The sequence below is a fragment of the Heterodontus francisci genome, chromosome 1, assembly GCF_036365525.1.
Source record: "Heterodontus francisci isolate sHetFra1 chromosome 1, sHetFra1.hap1, whole genome shotgun sequence".
Lineage (NCBI taxonomy): Eukaryota > Metazoa > Chordata > Chondrichthyes > Heterodontiformes > Heterodontidae > Heterodontus > Heterodontus francisci.
In genome coordinates, this window is record NC_090371.1 from 223,245,126 (window position 1) to 223,266,756 (window position 21,631).

Genomic DNA, 21,631 nt, shown 5'->3' on the forward strand with positions numbered 1-21,631 from the left:
CAATAAAAAACATGGTCTGACAGTGGACCTGAGGGAGAGCAATAGGAGCGACTGTGGATAAAACAAGGCCCGAGAGTGGATCTGTGAGTAATGAAGGCCCGAGAGTGGCCCTGTGGGAGAGTTCGAAGAGCATTGTAGGTTAAAAAATGCCAAAGAACGGACATGTGAGAGAGAGAGAGCGAGAGGGGCAACCCAGAATAATGGAATGCCCTAGAGCGGATCTGCAAGAGAGTAAGAGGAGAAAACAAAGCCTGAGTGCAGGTCCATGGAGGAGCAAGAGGAGAGACCCAGGATAAAACAAGGCTCCAGAGCAGATTTGTGGGAGAGCGAGAGGTGTGGCTCATATTAAAACAAGACCTGAGAAAGCCCTGCAGGAGAGTGAGAGGAGCAACCGAAGATAAAACAAGGCCTGAGAGTGGTCCTGCAGGAGAGTGAGAGGAGCAATCCAGGATAATGGAATGTTTGAGAGCAGATCTGTGGGAGAGCGAGAGGAGAAACTGAGGATAAAGGATGACCGTAGAGCTGACCTGCGGGAGTGTGGGAGGTGCAACCCAAACTAAAACCGGGCCCGAGAGCGGCTTACAGTACAATGAGAGGAACAACCGCAGTGAAAACAAGGCCCAAGTGTTGGGTGGGGGAATAGCAAGAGGAGCAAACAAGGTTATAACAAGGACCAACATCAGAGATGCAGGAGAGCGAATGGAGTAATGCAGGATAATGGAATCCCCAAGAGCGGACCTGTGGGACAGCGACAGGATCGGCAAAGGATGAAACAAGGCCCGAGAGTGGACTTGTGGGAGAGTGAGAGGAGCAACCGAGGGTAAAAGAAGGCCTGAGACAGAATCTGCAGGAGAATGAGAGGAGCTGCCGAGGATAAAGGGAAGTGTGGGAGTTGACCGGCAGAAGGGCAAAAGGAGCAGCCCAGGATAAGACAATTCCCAAGATCAGACCTGCAGGAGAGCGAGAGGATCGACCTAGGATAAATCAATGGCCCAGACTGGACCTGTGGGAGTGCGACAGGCCTGACCCAAGATAAATCAATCCCCAAGAGTGGATCTGTAGGAGAGCGAGAGGAGCAACCAAGGAAAAGGGAAGGCCTGAGAGAGAACCTGTAGGAGAACAAGAGGAGCGGCCGAGGATAAAACAAGATCCAAGAGCGGACCTGTGACTGACAGAGAGTAGCGACCCAGAGTAAAACAAGACCCAGAACGGTCCTGTGGGAAAGTAAATGGAGAAACTTGGGTTAAAAGAATACCTGAGAAATTGCCACCCAAAATAAAACATGACCCGAGAGTGGATCTGCGTGAGAGTGAGAGGAGCAACTGATTTAAGAGGAAGTCCCGACAGAGATTGTGTAGGGAGCGAGAGGAGCAAATGAGGATAAAACAAGGCCCAAGAGTGGACCTGAGGAAGAGCAAGAGGAGCAGACAGCGATAAAGGAAAACCCAAGATCTGTGATCAAAAGTGAATCTATGTTCCAAAATTAGCTGAAAACATTAACATGATTTGTATCCTGTTAAAAACTTCACTTCCTTTGGTTCCAAGATTCCGATATCTGGATGATCCGTTGTGATGTCCATAAGGTAACCGGCATCATCGGGAAGCAACAAAAACCAAAAAGGAGCAGGAAATGAACTCTGGTCCGACTGCAGAAACGTGCTCATCTTCTGTTAAGGACAAATTAAATCAAAAAATCAATTTGATAAATAAAGTTAAAAGTACACACATCAACAATAGTAAAACCTAAAAAAGGAGTAAGGTACCAAATAGACTAGTGCATCAATATGCTGCATTAGAGAGTACTCGTCTGCACATCTGTCCCCGTGATTTTCCACGACACAAGTTTCCAATCTCGCTCTCTGATCATCTGCAGTTGGGAAGAGTAGGAAGAAACAAGTGGCCTTTCATAAAGATCTGGTTATCTTAAGTAATTTCTGGCAAGAATTGTTCTAATATTTCAAAAACAGAATAATCGAGAAATTAGTCTAACAACTGAATGACAACATAATACCCTTAATCCAACTGAAAAAAACCAACTTGAAGTTAACATTTGTGTTTTAGATGATGAACCCACCATTGCATATTACATTGACCAATATTTCTGATTGTAACAATAAATTTTAGTCAATACTGAGCTGGAATACTGTTCCTAAAGGCTAACATGAAGAGTTGGATTATCTACCTTGTAAGGTCTTCCTTCTTCTTTTGGAAACATTCTTCACATATCACAAGTATAAGAATAAGCAATCACTGAGGAAAATTAGAAGAGAAATAGTCTTCCTCTCCACCCCACCAATTAAACCAGAGAAACGTGGCAAAAAGTTGTGATTTACAGAACCAAAGGTTGCAGCAAAAGCCATACAAACCTGTAAAAACTGAGCAACTAGGTGTGCCTGTGAAATATTTAAATGTGATTTCCTTAGACCTAATCACTTCTTAAAAACAGCAAGTAGTAATTTAAGTGGAACAGTTTATAAGCGTAAGCCACAACTGCCTGAAATGATCTTACCGTGGCAAAATTGACCTGCCTCCCCCGCACCCACACTGGCCCACCACGTAAGTTTTAATAGTTTTATCAGGCAGAAACTATGACCCAGAAGTGCAGGCATGCCTATTTTTGGGTACACGCCAGGATGGGGAGAAGAGGTGCCATCTACCTCAGGGTAAACCTATAAGAGACTGGTAGCTTAGTGGTTACTGGACAAGGATTCCAGAGGCCTGGACAAATGATTCAGAGCTATGAGTTCAAATTTCATCACAGCACCTGGGAAATTTAAATTCGGTGAATAAATAAATCTGGAATAAAACGCTAATATCCGTAGAAATGGACCATGTAATTACAAGATTGTCGTAAAAGCCCCAAAGGACCAGATGGGAAGGAAACCTGCTGTCCTTAACCAGTCTGGTTGATATGTGAGTCCAGACCCACCGCAATGTGATTGACTGATGCAAGATCAGTGGAAGAATTGGTGACAGTGCTGCAGAGGGAGGAACTTTCATTCTGACTAGAATCTGTAACATTATCTGCAGTAGCACTTGGGCTGAAACAAAACCTGGAAAATAGAAAAGATTTGAATTACTCTATAGTCAAATTTTAATACCAGTTACATATATGGAAGAAAGTCCTCAGTACCTTGCTCTATGGCAGCGAGGCCTGGACAACGTATGCCAGCCAAGAGCAACGTCTCAATTCATTCCATCTTCGCTGCCTTCGGAGAATACTTGGCATCAGGTGGCAGGACTATATCTCCAACACAGAAGTCCTTGAAGCGGCCAACACCCCCAGCTTATACACACTACTGAGTCAGCGGCGCTTGAGATGGCTTGGCCATGTGAGCCGCATGGAAGATGGCAGGATCCCCAAAGACACATTGTACAGCGAGCTCGCCACTGGTATCAGACCCACCGGCCGTCCATGTCTCCGCTATAAAGACGTCTGCAAACGCGACATGAAATCGTGTGACATTGATCACAAGTTGTGGGAGTCAGTTGCCAGCATTCGCCAGAGCTAGCGGGCAGCCATAAAGACAGGGCTAAATTGTGGCGTGTCGAAGAGACTTAGTAGTTGGCAGGAAAAAAGACAGAGGCGCAAGCGGAGAGCCAACTGTGCAACAGCCCCGACAAACACATTTCTCTGCAGCACCTGTGGAAGAGCCTGTCACTCCAGAATTGGCCTTTATAGCCACTCCAGGCGCTGCTCCACAAACCACTGACCACCTCCAGGCGCATATCCATTGTCTCACGAGATAAGGAGGCCCAAAAGAAAGATATGGAAGAAATGGAAAAAAAATAATTAGAATTTCATTAGTATTAATATGTTGCTTCATAACCATTGTTATTCAGTAAACCTGGACTGGTATAAAATGAAAACAGATTTAGAAACATAAGAAACATAATAAATTGGAGGAGTTGGCCTTAAGGCCTGCAGACCCAGTAAAAACACATACAGTAAAAACATATAAGAACTTAGTTGAAACCAAGGGGCTAATCACACAACAATACACAGTGTGTTAAAGCATAGGGGGGTTGGGTAGAAAGGGGAACAGCAAAGATGCTAGCAGACTCAGTGTCCTTGCACATACCAGATAAAGGAGTCACTATGGACACAAGATACGATTAGACTCACAGTAGAAAATGGAAAACTGCAAAGAAATGAACCATGATCTCACTGAGCCAAATAAGGAATTATCATCATGCCATTAAAGTAGACCCCTATGAGTAAGTAAGAGGGGAGGGTCTTGGAAACCAGATTTAACCCCTAACTAAAACTGGGGCAGCACGAGAACCCTGGGGAAGAACACTCGAGAAGATACCCCTGAGCCAAGGACTCAGAGAACAGAAGAGCAGCCACAAGTCTGAAACTGATCACCATGTGCCTTGACGGGTAGTATACTGTGCAAGTAGTGACTTTGATGATTCTTGATACTGTGCAAGTTAGTGAGAGCTTGTACTTGATGATTTAGTGTGTGATTAAATTATTGATATATCTTTCACCAATCAGCTTCCATGGATTCTTTAAGGGTAACTGCGGATTAGACACAACAGGCCCACCAAGCCAGCTCCACCATTCAATAAGATCATGGCTGATCTGATCATGGCCTTAACTCCACTTTCCTGCCCGTTCCCCATAACCCTTGACACATCTCTAGATCAAAAATCAATCCAATTCAGCCTCGAATACATTCAATGACCGAGCCTCCACTACTCGCTGAAGAAGAGAATTCCAAACACTAAAGACCCTCTGAGAAAAGAAATTCGTCCACATCGCCATCTTAAATGGGAGACCCCGAGCTCTGAACTGTGCCTCCTCATTCTAGATGCCCCCATGAGGGGAAATACCCTCTCAGCATCTACCTTATCCAGCCGCCTCTGAATCATATATGTTTCGATAAGATTACCTCTCATTTTTCTAAACTCCAATGTGCCCAAGCTGCTCAATCTGCTTAACCCCGTCATCCCAGGAATCAACCTGGTGAACCTTCTCTGAACTGCCTCCAATGCAAGTATATCGCTCCTTAAATAAGGAGACCAAATCTGTACACAGTACTCTAGGTGTGGTCTCACTGATGGCCAGTACAGTTGTAGCAAGAGCTCCCCACTATTATATTCCATCCCCCTTGCAATAAATGCCAATGCTCCATTTACCTTCCTAATTACTTGTGGTACCTGCATGCTCACTTTTTGTAATTCATGCACAAGGGTACCTAGATCCCTCTGTACTGCAGCATTCTGCAATCTCTTTCCATTTAAATAATGTTCTGCTTTTCTATTCTTCCTACCAAAGTGGGCAAACCTCACATATTCCCACATTATACTTCATCTGCCAAATTTTTGTCCATTTGCTTAACCTATCTATATCGCTTTGCAGACTCTCTATGTCCTCCTCACAACTTGCTTTCCCACCTATCTTTGTATTGTCAGCAAATTTGTTTCTAATATATTCGGTCTCTTCATCCAAGTCATTAATCTAGATTGTGAATAGATGAGGCACTAACACTGATCCCTGTGGCATGCCACTAGTTACAGTTTGCCAACATCAAAATGACCCTTTTATCCGACTCCCCGTTTCCTGTTAGTTAGCCAATCCTCTAGCAAGACTATTATATTATCCCCAACACCATGAGCTCTAACTTGTGTTGTAAACTTCTATGTGACAACTTATCGCATGCCTTTTAGAAATCCAAATACAGTACATCTACTGGTTCCCCTTATCCATCTTGCTCATTACGTCCTCAAAGAACTCAAATAAATTTGTTAAACATAATTTCCCTTTAATAAAAGCACATTGACTCTGCTTTATTGCATTATGATTTTCAAAATTCCTGCTACTACTTCCTTAATAATGGATTCCACATCTTCTCAAAGATAGATGTTAGGATAACTGGCCTATAGTTTCCTGCTTTCTGTCTTCCTCCTTTCTTCAACAGGGGCGTTACATTTGCAGTTTTCCAATCTGCTGGGACCTTTCCAGAATCTAGGGAATATTGGAAGATTACAATCAATGCATCCTTTATCTCTGCAGTTACTTCTTATAAGACCTTAGGATTCAGGTTATCAAGTCCAGGGGATTAGGTAGTCTTTAGTCTTAATTAGCTTTCCTAGTATATTTTCCTCTCGTGAGAGTGATTGTTTTCAGTTCCTCCACAAAGCCTCTCTGCCACCAGGAGGATTGAGCCGGGCCCTGCCAGAGTCGAGGTCCATGGTGGGCCTCATCCGGATACAACTTCAGGCCCCCCCGCCACGGATCACGACATCGAGGGCTTGTTAAAATCCAGCCCACTGTCCCGAATACCCTCTGTGAACTCGTCCTCAAGGCTACCTTTGCCAAGTTGATTTGTCCAATCTATATGAATATTTAAATTGCCCACAAATATTGCAGTACATTTCTCACAAGTCCCCATTGTTTCTTGATTTATACTCTGCCCTACTGTGTAGCTACTGTTCGAGGCCTATAAACTACTCCCACCAGTGATTTCTTTCCCTTGCTATTTCTTAATTCCACCCAGGTCTTTTGAGCCAAGATCATTTCTCACTACTGTACTGATCTCATCCTTGATTATTAGAGCTACCTCACCTCTTTTCCTTCCTTCCTATCCTTTCGAAATGTCAAATACCCTTGATTATTCAGTTCCCAGCCTTGGTCACCTTGCAACCAAGTCTCTGTAATTGCTATCATATCATGCCAATGATTTCTATTTGTGCCATTAATTCACCTATCTTGTTACGAATGCTGTGTGCCTTCAGATAAAGAACCTTTTTAGTTCTGTCTTTTTACCATTTTTCCTGCTCTGACCATATTTGCTCGTGCATTCTTGTGCTTGTACGCTCGTATAGTGGAAGTAGCCATCAGACTAAAGGATCTCCACAGAACAAAAACAAAGGGAAAACAATGCCACTCAGGTTTAGCACGCTATCTGGTTGTAGAAAGTTAATTCTGGATCTAAGATAAATGACTCAGGTTTGAACATAAAAATTCATGCTGTTCAGCAGGGCTTTAACAAATAATTGCCATTTTCATGTTAACGTAGAGTATAGAGATATTGTTTTAAAAAATGATGGTCTGAAACATCTGCAGTAGATGTATGAATGCCGCCTTTTCAAATGGGTGGCAGTGTAAAATTTCAACTGGAAAAGGCAAAGGAAATATTGTAATAATTGAGGAAACTACTGGGGTCCCAGCATATTAAGCAATAAGAAGTACCCACTGGTGTGTTTTAAAAATTTAAAATTACAGGATAACATAATTACACACCAATTACTTTAACTTTTTTTTTAAGGACACAAAAGTTTTAACTTAGAATCGCTGCTCCGCTCCCAAGATCTTTTCTCTGTCTAAACTTATCTTTACATCTATCAATCCCTTTCCTAACCATATTTGCTCATAATGTCATCAAAACGGCCCAAGGAACTTCATAGAGGCACAATAAAACCAAAATGGATGCCAAGGCAAATGAGGAATTAGAAGGGTTTAACCAAAAGCTTGGTAAAAGAGATAGATTTTGAAGAGCATCTTTTAGGAGGAGAGGGAGTGGAATGTTTGAAAGAAGAAATTCCAGAGCATCAGGCCTTGATGCTGAAATCATGGCTGTCAATGGTGGGAAGTGGGGGAGGGATCACAAGGCCAGAGTAAGGAATGGAGGGAAGTTTATTTCTGGAAGATGTCACAGAGATAGGGAGGGGAGACACCAGCTATTTAAATGAGCTGCCGCACGGCAGATCGAGTTGGTTCTGCAGCTTGCGGCTCGCATGTGCGGCCCAACATTTTTTCATCCACCGCCAGGAGCGGCAGCAGGCTCTTAAAATCCAGCCCCATATTTCTCATAGGGCTATACTGCACTATCACAGCCCTTAAAATGGTGCAAAAACATGTTTTTGTCTTCTACTTCAAACTTGGTCCCTGTGGGAATACCATAGATAACAATTAATTAAAAATAAACTATGTTAAATATTTAAGCGTTAGTTTGTTGCAACCTTTCTACTCTTTCAACTGTAATATGAATGCACATATCAGTTCGGAAAGCTTAAACCAATTGGCCCAAGGAGATTGTCATTTTCCTGCACCTGCAAATTGAACAGCAATGACAGCAGCTTCAACCTTCTCAATGGGATTGGCATATTAGTCATGAATCTTATTCATTCAATAGATATTTAAACCTTTGTGTTTTAAGTAAACATTCAGGCATTATATTTAGTTAAAACACTGCCTGTGAAAGAATAAGTTGCTCCACTTGTTCTATCACAAAGAATTTTAAATTGTACCTTCAGAATGGATTATCTAATTGTAATTGTGCAAAAGAACCAGAATATAAATTGTCTCTTTTCTAATAAAATGTAACACTGAAGTCAAGATTACTGGTATTTTAATAAACTATTTCAAAATTAAAATGTATTCTTTTTCACAACTAGAAGGAAATCAAATGTTTCCTTTAACCCCCAACCTAATGAAATGTGAAATATTGGTTTCTCCACTTGTTGATATAATATAAATGAGTAACATTTTGTTCAAGAATATAAAAAAGATCCATACCTTATCTGTTAGTCCTTGCCTCACGCTGCAATGACAAGGCCTGCAGGCTTTCTTCATCCATATCCAGGTTGAGGTTTTCAAGGTAGTGTTTTACCCTCCGAGCCATCTGTCCATCTTTATAGAGTTCCCTTGCATCAAGAAACGAGCTGCAACATAAATGTTTCCTGTGTCCGCCTGTCTGCATCGCATCCATCACAGCAGCATTTGTACTGCCATGGCTAAGCAACCTGCCACAGGGGAAAGAGAGAGAGATGCCATTGATTTCAGCATGGAAGGTCAGGTTCAGGTCAGTCTTGTTCAAGCTCAAAATAACACATGCTTCATTCCAGTAAGTCAGACAGACAAAAATAAAAGAAAAGGAATGAAGAATGAAAGAAAGATAAAAAACCAGCAACTACTCTGCAGATAACCCTCTCCTGCTTCAAGTTGGCAATCAACCTTTACACCACTATAAGCACGTATGTTCTTATTTCTGCCCAATAGTTACTTCTCAGCAGAAGAGTTGGAGCAGGAGTCAAAGGTCATGATGTTAAACAGCAGTTGTAATAAATCCTGACAATATTAAAAAGAAAATTGTCTCGATATTTCTCTACACCACTTTATGATCAGCAGGAAGGTAGACTCTCTTCTCCTCCCAAAGAATGGAATGTTTTCCTCTACATAAGATTGAAAAACAAATAACAAAAATCACTCCCATCACCTAAACAATGTCAGAATGTCAGATTCCTATGAGTAGATAAAGATCGTCCAATACGAGACCAGAGCACAAGAACTGAAAAATGTCAAAGCCAGAAGGAAGCAGCAGAAAGAGAAAATGCAAAATGGCAAAAAACATCCTTGGCACCTGCAGTAACCACCACTTACCCAGACTTTTCCATTTCTTCCTCCTGTAAGTGATAGCCCTGAATATTGAAGCGTGGGTTTCGGAAGAAAGACAGACAAAAATCCCAGGCGATTTTGTATTTAAATTAGCCATGCGACGATGGGCACGGAGAACACGTGGGATCATGTGGCGGGGGCGGCCTTTCATTGGTGGAACCCACCGTCACTGCCCCAAGCACCATGATCGCCACAGATATAAAACATTCTGTGCTTGCAGCCTCAAGGATTAACAGCCTTCTTTTCATGTAAGTATCTTCAGACCAACTTAAGTTGAAGCTTCTACTTAAATCAAAATCACCACCAACTTCATATCATTTATTTTTCCTACCGTCAAAGTGAATCACATGGCAGCCAGCAGGCAGCGTCCTGCTCCACGGTTCAGTGATGACTCCCAGCAGGTTTTCTTCTAGGCCGTCAGGGAAAGGCGGGAGGTCCTCTTCCTTGCAGATGGAGAACGATGAAGTGCCTCACCAAGGCAGCCTGGATGGAGGTAGCAGAGGAGATCGCGAACTGTGAGGTAACTCTTAAGAACATGGGTGTAGTGAATCAATGATTTGTTCAGATCAGCAAGTATAACTGGTCCTGGCGAGACTGCTCCTTTGATTTGATCCATGGCTCTGTGTCTTTAAGGTAGAGGGTATGCAAGGAATGCAGCCAAATACATCAGCAGCCTTGGTCCCAACTACTAAATGATGAAGATTGACATTGTTTATCTGATTGGATATGTCGTGCGAAAGCCAATGCAGGATGAGTGATGTTGATGCATATATGCAATGGTAGTGATGCAACATTTGCCATGTCACAAGCTGGTGGTCACAACACAGACATGTCCCAGCATCTGAGGGAATCCGTGCCAGTCGGATCCCTTGATACTCGGAGGACTGCTGGGGACCAGGCCCCCGCTCAGCCCTATGGTTATGATGATCCTCTGTTTGTTGCTATGAGAAGTCTGCTGGATATGCAGCAAAGCCATGTGGAAAATATGTCGGAGATGCCTAAGATCATGCGTGGCTTTGTGCATGCCATGGAGGAGCCTATGCAAGTCATGACGTCTGCCATGTCCCAGGCATTTAAGCATAACGCTTCCTCAGTCGAGAGTCTGGTGAGCTCTGTGGTGCGTCTGGTTGACCACTCAAGTCATATGCGATCTGACCTGCACTCCATCGATGTTGCCATGGGCTCCATGTAGCAGAGTCTAAGTGAGAGGGGTACAGGGAACCTGGACCTCCCTCCAGGTGCTCCTTCCTCTCAGGGAGACAGACAGGTGCCATTGTGCACCCAGATGGAGGAGGAGCACATGCCAGCTGCCCCGGGGCCTTCCGCTCAGGACACCCCAGCACACGCAGTGTCTCATCCTCCCCCACCCCCCCAACCCCCCCCCGACTTGACCACCTCACCTCCAGCAGACGAGCACATGGGGGAGACTCAAGCACTATTGCTGCAGACCCCCAGTAGGATGGAGCCATCAAAGCTCCGTTCCTTCAGAGGACACCTGCCCCACTCATCCACAGCACCGGGACAGTGCACTGAACAGACTGCCTCCACCTCAGCTGCTAATGTCAGAGTAACACAAGGACGTAGTGGCAGGAAAAGAAAATTGAAACAGTTCTGAGCACAAAGGTGTCACGGGTGATGTTGAAATGTTCATGAATGCAAAGATGTATTGAAACCTTTTTATTTCTTGCAAACTTTGATCCACTGTCAGTAATACTTTGAGTGGTTACAGATGGATAGAAAGAAGTTTATGGAGGCCTATGGCAGGAACACAATGATGCTTGCAAAGCATCTCAAGAAATATCCTGTGTCCATATCTCATTGGGCTTTGAGCCTTCACTTTTCAATGATGGCTGTTTTCCTATCGATGACTGATAACTTTTTCGAACCCTGTCATTTGCTTTCTACGGTCATAACTTAACGCTGATCGCAAACACTCCTTTCAGGTGAAGCAGCGATTTACTTGAACTCAAAGTTCAGTCCGGCAGGCTGTAGTGTGCCTAATCGGAAAATGAGATGCTGTTCCTCGAGCTTGCGTTCATGTTCAGTGGAGCACTGCAGCAAGCCCACGATAGAGATGTGAGCATGAGAGCAGGGGGGAGTGTTGAAATGGCAAGCAACCGGAAGCTCAGGGTCCTGCTTGCAGACTGAACGGAGGTGTTCCGCAAAGCGCTCACCCAGTCTGCGTTTGGTCTCCCCAATGTAGAGGAGACCACATTGTGAGCAGTGAATACAGTATACTACATTGAAAGAAGTACAAGTAAATCACTGCTTCACCTGAAAGGAGTGTTTGGGGCCTGGGATAGTGAGTTTATTTCATTTCATTGTAGTTTGTTCAGTTTGCTTACCCACTGTTTTTTTTCATGTTCGTACTTGCTGCTGCTCAATCTTCAGTTCGTTAACACCCTATCTGTACTAATGCTTTGTCTTTCAACACACCATTAACATATTGTTTGCCTTTGCTCCATGACCTCTTGGTCAGCTATGTGGCCTTGTCCAATCTACACCTTCTCCTTTGTTATCTCTTGCCCCACCCCCGGCTCACTTGCTTATAACCTTTGACATTTCTAATATTTGCTAGTTCCGAAGAAGGGTCACTGACCCGAAACGTTAACTCTGCTTCTCTTTCCACAGATGCTGCCAGACCTGCTGAGTGGCATTTCTTGTTTTTATTTCAGATTTCCAGCATCTGCAGTATTTTGCTTTTATTGTACTTGGAGGTTTTGTTTTGCCATTATTCTCCACAAAGACCAAGTAAATGCAGAAAACATTCTGTCCATTGTAGATGTAATCATATATCAATGGGAACAGAACCTCTAATAACTAGAACACACAGATCCATCTCAAACCTGGATTTCTACGATCCTTACAGGTACATACCAGATACTTATCTCAATATATCATTTGAATGAGAGTCTAAAGCTCTGTTAAATATGCTATATTTCTTTATAATATAAAATAATGTACTTTTTTAGTAGTTCAGGTTGAATTTTCAATTACTTCTGCTGATGGGTTAGATTTTTAACTTGACGACGCAGAGTAAAATTGACAGAGTGGATTGCCTCCCCAGTATAGAAACTGTAGATTTTTATTTTTGTTAGCAGCAAGTTGAAAATCCACCCCTAAATTCAAAGTCTGTTCAACTTAAAATATCTGTTCAACTTAAAATATTTGAGACAATACTGCTTGTCGAAAGTGTCTTATTTTGATTTAATTCTAGCCCAAATACTTTTAAAATGTCATCTGCTAATGGGCAGTCTTACATCAAAAGCAACCAAATGCACAAGGACCACTGATTGGCCCAACAGGAAATCTAAAATTTACATTATTGCAGTAATTACTGATAAAGGTAGTAATGGGAAAAGTAAGATTCATCTGAAAAAGTAAAATTTACTTGGGTTGGAAACAATGAAATAGTGATCACAATATCAGACATCTTGCTTTCTGTGAAAACCTGATCTTGGGTGGCACAGTGGCGCAGTGGTTAGCAGTGCAACCTCACAGCTCCAGTGACCTGGGTTCGATTCCGGGTACTGCCTGTGCGGAGTTTGCAAGTTCTCCTTGTGACCGCGTGGGTTTCCACCGGGTGTTCTGGTTTCCTCCCACAGCCAAAGACTTGCAGGTTGGTAGGTAAATTGGCTGTTATAAATTGCCCCTAGTGTAGGTAGGGGAATTGAGGGGATGTAGTAGGAATATGGGATTAATGTAGGATTAGTATAAATGGCTGGTTGATGGTCAGCATAGACTTGGTGGGCTGAAGGGCCTGTTTCAGTGCTGTATCTCTAGATAAATAAAATTACTTTATCAAATGGTCTGCAACTGAAATGCCTGATAGACAGTATACAGATCCGCTTACAAAACCAGTGTTAGAAATCAATCATCTTCATCTTCCTATTTATTAATTGTCTGGTTTGTTTAGCAAAGTGATTTGGTCACCACAATGGAAAGAACAATAGGGAAAAATCACAATTATAACAAGCCTAATTGTTCATTTTAAACCAGCAGATGCATTTTAATTTTTTTGAAAACAATGCACCTGTTAGTTTGTTTCATGAAATTCCTTGATGATACACATAGATGTTCTTTATCATACTTTATTTTAAAAGAGGACGCACTTCACTGGAAATATGAGTGCAGGGACTCTATGGGAGGGTTTTGGTTTATTCAAGCTACTACAGCTTTTTTTTGTTCCTAATTTCAATTTGGCTCCATCATGGGATGACGAACTCAAGTTGAGTCAGTGCTTCTGACTTTGGAAAACTAAAGCAGTGAATGTACGAAATACATGACTGTACAGAACTTCTTCACTTATAGTAACAAATAGTAACCATTTGATGCTTTTATTTAGCTCTTGTTCCTGCTCCTATGTCCCTATGTTTCTATTCTAAATACAAATGACATAAGGGGATATGAGGATAGCGTGGGAAAAAGGCATTGAAGTGGATTATCAGCCACGATCATATTGAATGGCGGGGCAGGTTCAATGGGCTGAATGGCCTACTCCTGCTCCTATTCTTATTCTAATTTATTCTAAATTACTATAAAATATGAGACTTCTTCACCCTGCTTGTGTAAGGCCTTTGAAGAGCATTGCACTGCAGAAAGAAAAAGTGACATTTCCAAACACCGATTGTAAAACATTGTATACCTGACATTTAACACCAAAAACATACACTGGCAACATAACTATGATTAGATAATAACTAACACAATAACACTGCTTTTTGTGCTAGGTTATGCAATTCTTCGTTCTGTGGTATCAGGCAGGTTATTTCAATGGAAAGCAAGTTATTTTGTATCCTCAGAGTACCATTGCTGCTGGGTTTTCTGGATTGAAACAATCTGAATTGTGCTTATTCTTTTAACAAAAAGCATCTTGTTCACAGCCATCCCTATCTAAGAAGGTACTTTATTATCTACAATGAATAATTTAATGAGCTCAGATTACACCACTATGGATTCTATCATTCTGTGAATAGATAACACTAACCTTGTTCTGAATGTAACATCAGGATCCACATTCGCTGAAGCCATCCGACCAATATGACGAATTTCGTTGGCAATCACCCGCAACTTTTCATAATTTATCACGCCGTCTACTTTGGAGTCATTACCTAAGAGGATTTAAAAAACACTATTGACAAGGACAGCTAAACATATTGCTATTTTGCAATAAAATGTTTAATTACCTTCTAGAGAACCCCAGGTGAAGGACCAGGATCCTATTAAGGTTGTAAAGGTAAATCAGGAAGTAATGAATTGATGACACCAAGCTTGAGTTGTTTTAAATGTCTGAAGATTGCAGCAGGAAGGAAAGACTGAGTAAGATACAGAATTCCAAAGAATTCCAAAGTATTAAAATTCTGAGAAGGGATGAGTCAGATTATGAGACTACACAATGAGTATTAATTTCAATACTAGGAATGTTGGTAGGAGGAAGACTGCACTCACTGTAAATTGGGGCAGAACTATTAATAGTTAGCAGCTATGCTAACCTACAATAACATTGTAATTGCTATGACCAAGGCGGGAGTAATGCATTATTAATTCAGTCCAACTACTCCACAGGTCACAGCATATCAAGAAAGTTTTCCACCTACAAAAGAATAGCCAAATTAGATACTCTATTTGTCCCCCAGAATAAAGCACACAAAACCAGGTTTCTTGAAACAACAACAACATTAACTACTTATTATAAAAGAAATAATAAGTCTTAAACAATAATTAGATAAATCAATATGTGAAAAGATTTTTTATTACACGCGGCGGCTCATTTAAATAGAGGGGGCGGAGCAGTCGCCCCCTCTACATCATCAGGGGTGGCCACTGTGTCCCTGGCAATGGCGTCTGGCACCACCACACAGGCACCGGCGTCATTTTTAAAGGGCTTCAAGCCCTTCAGTAACATTTTAATATTTAAAGGTTCCGGTCTCTGGAAATAAAAATAAAATTTCATTTCAATTCTAAATCCCATCTCCCACCCCGCAATGGGTAATTTATATATGAAATGCCCTCTCCCCTATCATAAACTTGTATTGATATCCTAAACATTCCCCCCAGAAATGTGTTCCCTTTGACCCTCAACCCCTTCCCACTATCCCCACAGCCAATAAAAAATTTGTGCCCCATTCCCCCACCCTTCCCACCCTGAAAATGTTATTCTTCCCCCGTTCCCACCAGGTTCTCACCTCAGAACTCCGTACGGCGTTCCGAAGGCGCGCGAGCTGCCTTCGGCAGCCGTAAAATCGGTGTGGGACAGCCACCAAAAGTAAGTTCATTTACATTAATTTTTGTTAATTTAAATATTTAGATGAAGGTGGTGGTGGTGCTGCTGACCGGAGTCTCCCCACTGCCAGGAATATGCGGCGGGCCCTTCTCGATGTCGGGGGTTGAGGTTCAGCCTCTCTCCACAGAACTTTACAGGCCCGTCGCCACAACCCATGGTGTTGAAGGGCTGGTAAAATTCAGCCCAATGTATTTAAATGGTAATAATCATTGAGAAATCATAAGAATGGTGTGAAAAGAATAGCGACACTTTAAGGAGAGCAAACTCTAAAAATGAAGCCACAGTCATTTTTTTTACACAGACCTACCTTCATGCAGGAATGTCAGATCTTTCTTGATGACTGGGAAGGCAGGAATAATGGGATACTGCAGGTTCTGATTGTTCAAAAGATTGCGGTATTTTGCCATATTCCTGGAAGGTTCCAAGAGGTCCTGAAGATCCTGAAATATCTTCTGATACTTGAATGATAATTTTTTCCAAGTATTCTGCAGTCTTGCCACTGGTGCTAGATATAGACCACTAGGTTTTGTGCAAAGACAAAAAGATACAATAAATATTACTTACAACAAAATTTAAAGAGGTCTTTTAAGAAGTGTAATCACCAACTTAACTGGAAATTTTGACATCTTTCATTCTTTTAAGCAAATGTTTGTTTCTCCCTTTTTTTATAAGAACTATTGAATGTTTGACATTATAGGTTGAAATGAAGATCATGGGTAAGATTCAGTTCACAATATCCGTGAGCAATACCAGTCAACAAAAGGTGTAGCACACATTTAGCAATATAGACTGTGACCACATCCTGCAGAATACCTTTATAAGAGAATAAGATCTACAGCACAACTTATACTGTTATAATTTCATATTTTCCAAGATTGATTACAATAAATGTTGCATTGGTCTGAGTTTAAAGCAGAAATATATTCTTTCAAGCAGCTCTAGTTTCAATATTGTTAACAATTATTACGGCCGATCACCGACCAGAAATTAGCCAAATTGAACACTTTATTTAACCCCCAGAATAAAACACACCAAACCAGGTTTCTTCAAACAACAAATTAAATATTTATTAATAAACTAAATCAAAACAATACTAATTTATTTAGAGATACAGCACTGAAACAGGCCCTTCGGCCCACCGAGTCTGTGCCGACCAACAACCACCCATTTATGCTAACCCTACAGTAATCCCATATTCCCTACCTACACTAGGGGCAATTTATAACAGCCAATTTACCTATCACCTGCAAGTCTTTGGATGTGGGAGGAAACCGGAGCACCCAGAGAAAACCCACGCAGACACAGGGAGAACTTGCAAACTCCGCACAGGCAGTACCCAGAATCGAACCCGGGTCCCTGGAGCTTTTTTTTTTTAGAACATTACAGCGCAGTACAGGCCCTTCGGCCCTCGATGTTGCGCCGACCTGTGAAACCATCTGACCTACACTATTCCATTTTCATCCATATGTCTATCCAATGACCACTTAAATGCCCTTAAAGTTGGCGAGTCTACTACTGTTGCAGGCAGGGCGTTCCACGCCCCTACTACTGTGAGGCTGCGGTGCTAACCACTGCGCCACTGTGCCGCCCGGATAAGATAAATGTATGTCTGAAAAGACTTTATAACTTCTTATTCTTCCTAACCCTCATGCACACACACACTGGGCTGGACTTTATGTCTGGCGGAAGGGAGCTGGCCACCGACAGAAAAGTCGGTGGCGAACCCGCTTCCGCCCGGCCCGGGAATCCGACCCGCATTTTACGGGTCCCCGGGCTTTAATTGTTCCGAGGCGGGACTTCCCCCCACTTGAGGCAGGAAGTCCCGCCTCATTGAGCTGCCGGACAATCATTGGGCCAGCAGCTCTTCGTCCAATTAGCGCCACTGGGAGCGGTGGCCACTGCTGGAACTGCAGTCCAGCTGAGGACATGGAGCCAGGACTACAGCTAAGTTTGGTTTCCCTCGCCTGTGTGATTGGTCGCGTCCCGGCGAGGCAAGGGTAGTCATGTGGGGGGAAGGGGGGTGGGCGTCTCAGGTCCTGGGGGTGGTTGGGGAAGTGGAGGCAGCCCTCAATCAGGCACCATGTGTCTGTTTGTCCGCACCCCCCCTCCACCACCACCACGATGCACTGAGGTTTCACTGGGCATCCTTTCACATCTCCCTTACACCCGCTTGCCATGGGTAAAATCCCTGTGGAGGAGGACAAAGGCCCTAAAGTGGTCGTTAGGTGCCACTGAAGGGTCTCAATTGGTCTGGGGCGGTGGCCCATTTCTCGCCCACCACCAGCCACATAAAGTGAGGCAGAGGAGCGAGCGGGTTGGGAAGGCCTCCTGGAGCCTCCCGGTCAATTTTACGCCACTCCCCCACACCGCAACCATCTGGCTAGGTGGGGTGGTGGAAAATTCTGGCCATACAATCAGAAACCAACACTCAAGCGGTTCTAAAATGCTGTTTTAAAAATTAGAGCTGTTTCTTAGGAATAATAAAACAAGTGGGTTGTAAGTCTTGGAGGGTTACATTCCCGATTTGGTGAGGTATCCCAGAGTCAAATGGTCAGATGCCACTCGAACTCTCCAGGCGAGTTTGATAAACAGTCTGTATTGGATAGGCATTCACGGTACTTTGGCTGCAGTAGGTATCACACAGATCTTTCAACAAGAAGTATAACAACAGATCTCTTTTGATTTTGAATTAGCAGTCTATCAGTAGAAACTTTACTGAGTTTCCAGAACTCTCAGAAATACAAAAGGCAACAAAAAGTCATTCCTGAGGCAGAGACTTCTTGGGGACTGGAAGTAAAAAGGAATTTGCTACCCCCAGTAAGGCAAATATTCCTTTCTGAGGGTCTTTTCCTCTTTAGGTGAAACACAGCCTGTAGGCCTATGTAGATTTTATGTTGAGTGAGACAAATTCTTCCTTTCCTTCAGGAGAGCATGCTTTGCTGGTCTGCCAGTTCAAACCAGTTCTAGCAAGTCTTTACACACAGTCAAACTGATACAATATGGCATGTGATCTCTCTTTTCCTGTTGCTTAGGAAACTGGCTTGCAACTCACACTCTGTTCCCAGAGAATATAAAAGCTATTCTCAGTCTTAAAGGCACACAGACGCCCTTTATTTTTTTTAAAAAAAAACACTTCCATGACAAGATTAATAGAAAATAGTGTAAAAATCACTTTCTATTTCCACATATAATTAAGAATGCATTTTAAAATGACAGTTCCTGTTGCAGGTTTCTTCTACAAATATGTAGAGATAGCATGTAGTAGATCTTAAAAATGTTTAGTAAATGAGCAATAAAGCATGACTCATTTTCCACTTGCATCCTCCCTCTTCCTCATTTTTACATTCTCCCTAATCCCCTCCTGCTCTTGTTTCTATCCTTACTCATTACTGAGCTAACTGCACCATTCCTCCCACCTTTCAGAATCTTCTCCCTGTTAAATTCAATAAAGCCTTGCAAGGTTTACAAATGATCACATAAACTACTGAGTGAAATTGAAAATAAATATCCCTGGATGCCAGTAAAGCACGAAAGAGGATTTTTGAGAAAAATGCAACTTCTCTGAATACAGTAATAAGAGGCCTCGTGCTCCTGTTCAACACCCACCTCATTAAGTGCTACTCTGAGACTGTTATGGATTTCAGTTCAAGCCAACATGAGCCTTTGCTCAGTTTTATATCCTGTACATAAAGTAATTGCTGTGTAATGATAAAACATCTGAACATAATTTGAATTCCCCTTGCCAGCTTGAATGGAAACACACAAGGGTTTCCTCTCATATTTCAGCTTTAAAGCATCTCCCTACCTTTATACTTTTATATTGTGTACCAAGTTTTCCATAGTGTATACTGTGTTTTGTGTTTTCTAAGAATCGGGATTTGATTTTCCTTCTGTCCGAGCATCCTTTTGGAAGCATGTGTGTTTGGCCTTTTTCATTATTTGTCTTCTATTTAAAGCTCAACATTGATCTATAAAACTCTAGGAGAAAGTTCTCATCCTAGTGTTTATTAACCCTCCACAGTCTCACCTCTCCTGAATATCTTCCAGCCATATAAAACCTTCATCCCATCCCCCCACCCCCACCAAGAACGATGCATTCTTCTGAAATTAACCCTATGTACAATCCTCCCCTACTTTTGCTTTAACATTGGTGGCCATGCTTTCAGTCATCTAGACCCTACGTTCCGGAATTCCCTCTCTAAACCTCTCTACTTCTCCACATCCTTCTCATCCTTTTAGAATCTCTTTAAAACTTGCCTCTTTGATTAAGCTATTAGTTACACTTCCTAATTCCTTCTTTGGCTTGGCATCATTCTTTTAATTGATCCTCAGGATGTGGGAAGCAGCAAGATAACTATTTATTGCCCATTTGTAGATGAGAAAGTGCAGTTGGTCTATGTCTGGAGTCACATAATGGCCAGCCTGCATGAGGGTGGCAGGTTTCCTTCCGATTACGTTTTGATGAAGTGTCTTGGGATGTTTTTCCATATTAAAGCACAATATTAATGTTAGTTATTTTGCTGTAAAATTTGTCTCCACAGTCCCTGCTGCTATACACCTCATCATATTTCAACCATCATAAACTTCTCTGCTGCATGGTAGATGCTTCAACACCACATGGCTCAATACTGAGTTAACAATCCCAAACCCAAAGGTAGTTGGAGTAGTGATATATGTTTGCTAAGTTTTGTGATACAAAGTTAGATTGTCTACTATAATTGAACATTTATTGTACTTGCATTCCATTTACAGCAAACGGTGATTAGAAACTTATACCCATGATCAGAGTTTAGTTGTTCCTACAATGACTGCAATAATTAAAAGTGAATGCATATAATTTTTAGAGGTAAAAGTTGATTTCACTGCTAAATATTTTTTACCTGATAATTGCAAACATGGAGTTAAAGTTGTTGCAATTTTTACAGTGCAGTGCCACCTTGATGAAATGTTTAATTATCTTTGCCCTTTTCCGTTTGTTTGGCTCTCGCAGTACTTCTGTTGCAACCCAGAATGCTTCTTGATTGAAAATCCTCTCAAACTTGACCAGGTTTTGACATTCACTCTTTGACTTCAGCTGGAACAAGTCATCAACATATTCCGTGGGTGCAATATTGTGGAATAATTCTAAATTCCTTAGGGAGAGCTGGATGGCAATTTCCTTCGGGCTCAGTTGTAGCACTGTCACCTGACTCTCATGAAGCAATTGTTCAGCGTCTTTATCTGAGCACAGGATCTCTGTCACATTGTTTTTCTTCAGATAGTATCTTATGGAGGAAAAAATAATCAATGTTACATTAACTGAGGAAAAGGACGCAGCAACAACACCGAGTTTGAATTCCATGAGAGGCAGGCCCATGAAAAAAAAATCAGGGATTAAATGACCTCATGGACTTCTCTGCATCTCCCAGTGACCAGCTACTGAACAGAGGACTGGGAGCAAAATAATAACCAATTGGAGGGGGAAAAGAAAACTTTACAAAATGAGTTAAAAATAATTTAAAAGAAATTCACCTGAAGTAGTGACCGATTTGATCCATTGCTACTAACCTCGTACACGTTACACCTATAGATAATGCTCCAAATGTAACTTCAAACTTGGTATTTTCTTATCCAACATACCCTTGCATTTTGGCAATTTAATCTTCCTTACCTGGCATTCAGCTGGATTCGATCAGCGAGTTTTGACAGCTGATCTGGAAGGCGTCGTTGTTTGATGACGCCTTCAGCAGAGACAGAGATTTCACACAGAGAGTATACTTCAGGATCAACAGGAATGGCAAATTTTTCAAGTGCTTGAACTACCGCCTCCTGCGCTGTTGTGTCCCTGTTGATAATTATCTGACGATGTTTTTGGTCTGCCTTCCAAACTTTTAATAGCTGACCTGGCAATTCTGTTCGAAGAAACAAAGTAAACTGAACATGTGGGTAGTGTAAAGGAAGGC

The 21,631-nt window shown here is 42.1% G+C and overlaps 1 protein-coding gene across 1 annotated transcript in view; it reads right to left on the reverse strand.

The window, feature by feature from the left end:
- Positions 1-21,631, reverse strand: part of LOC137356024 (rap guanine nucleotide exchange factor 2-like) — a 206,706-nt gene that overhangs the window by 142,569 nt on the left and 42,506 nt on the right. The window contains exons 11-15 of the mRNA XM_068021775.1: positions 21,340-21,580; positions 20,570-20,953; positions 15,997-16,208; positions 14,394-14,517; positions 8,547-8,754 (exon numbers count right to left, since the gene is read on the reverse strand). Coding sequence (XP_067877876.1) covers positions 8,547-8,754; positions 14,394-14,517; positions 15,997-16,208; positions 20,570-20,953; positions 21,340-21,580 — 1,169 coding nt within the window. The remainder of the gene's footprint in view (positions 1-8,546; positions 8,755-14,393; positions 14,518-15,996; positions 16,209-20,569; positions 20,954-21,339; positions 21,581-21,631) is intronic.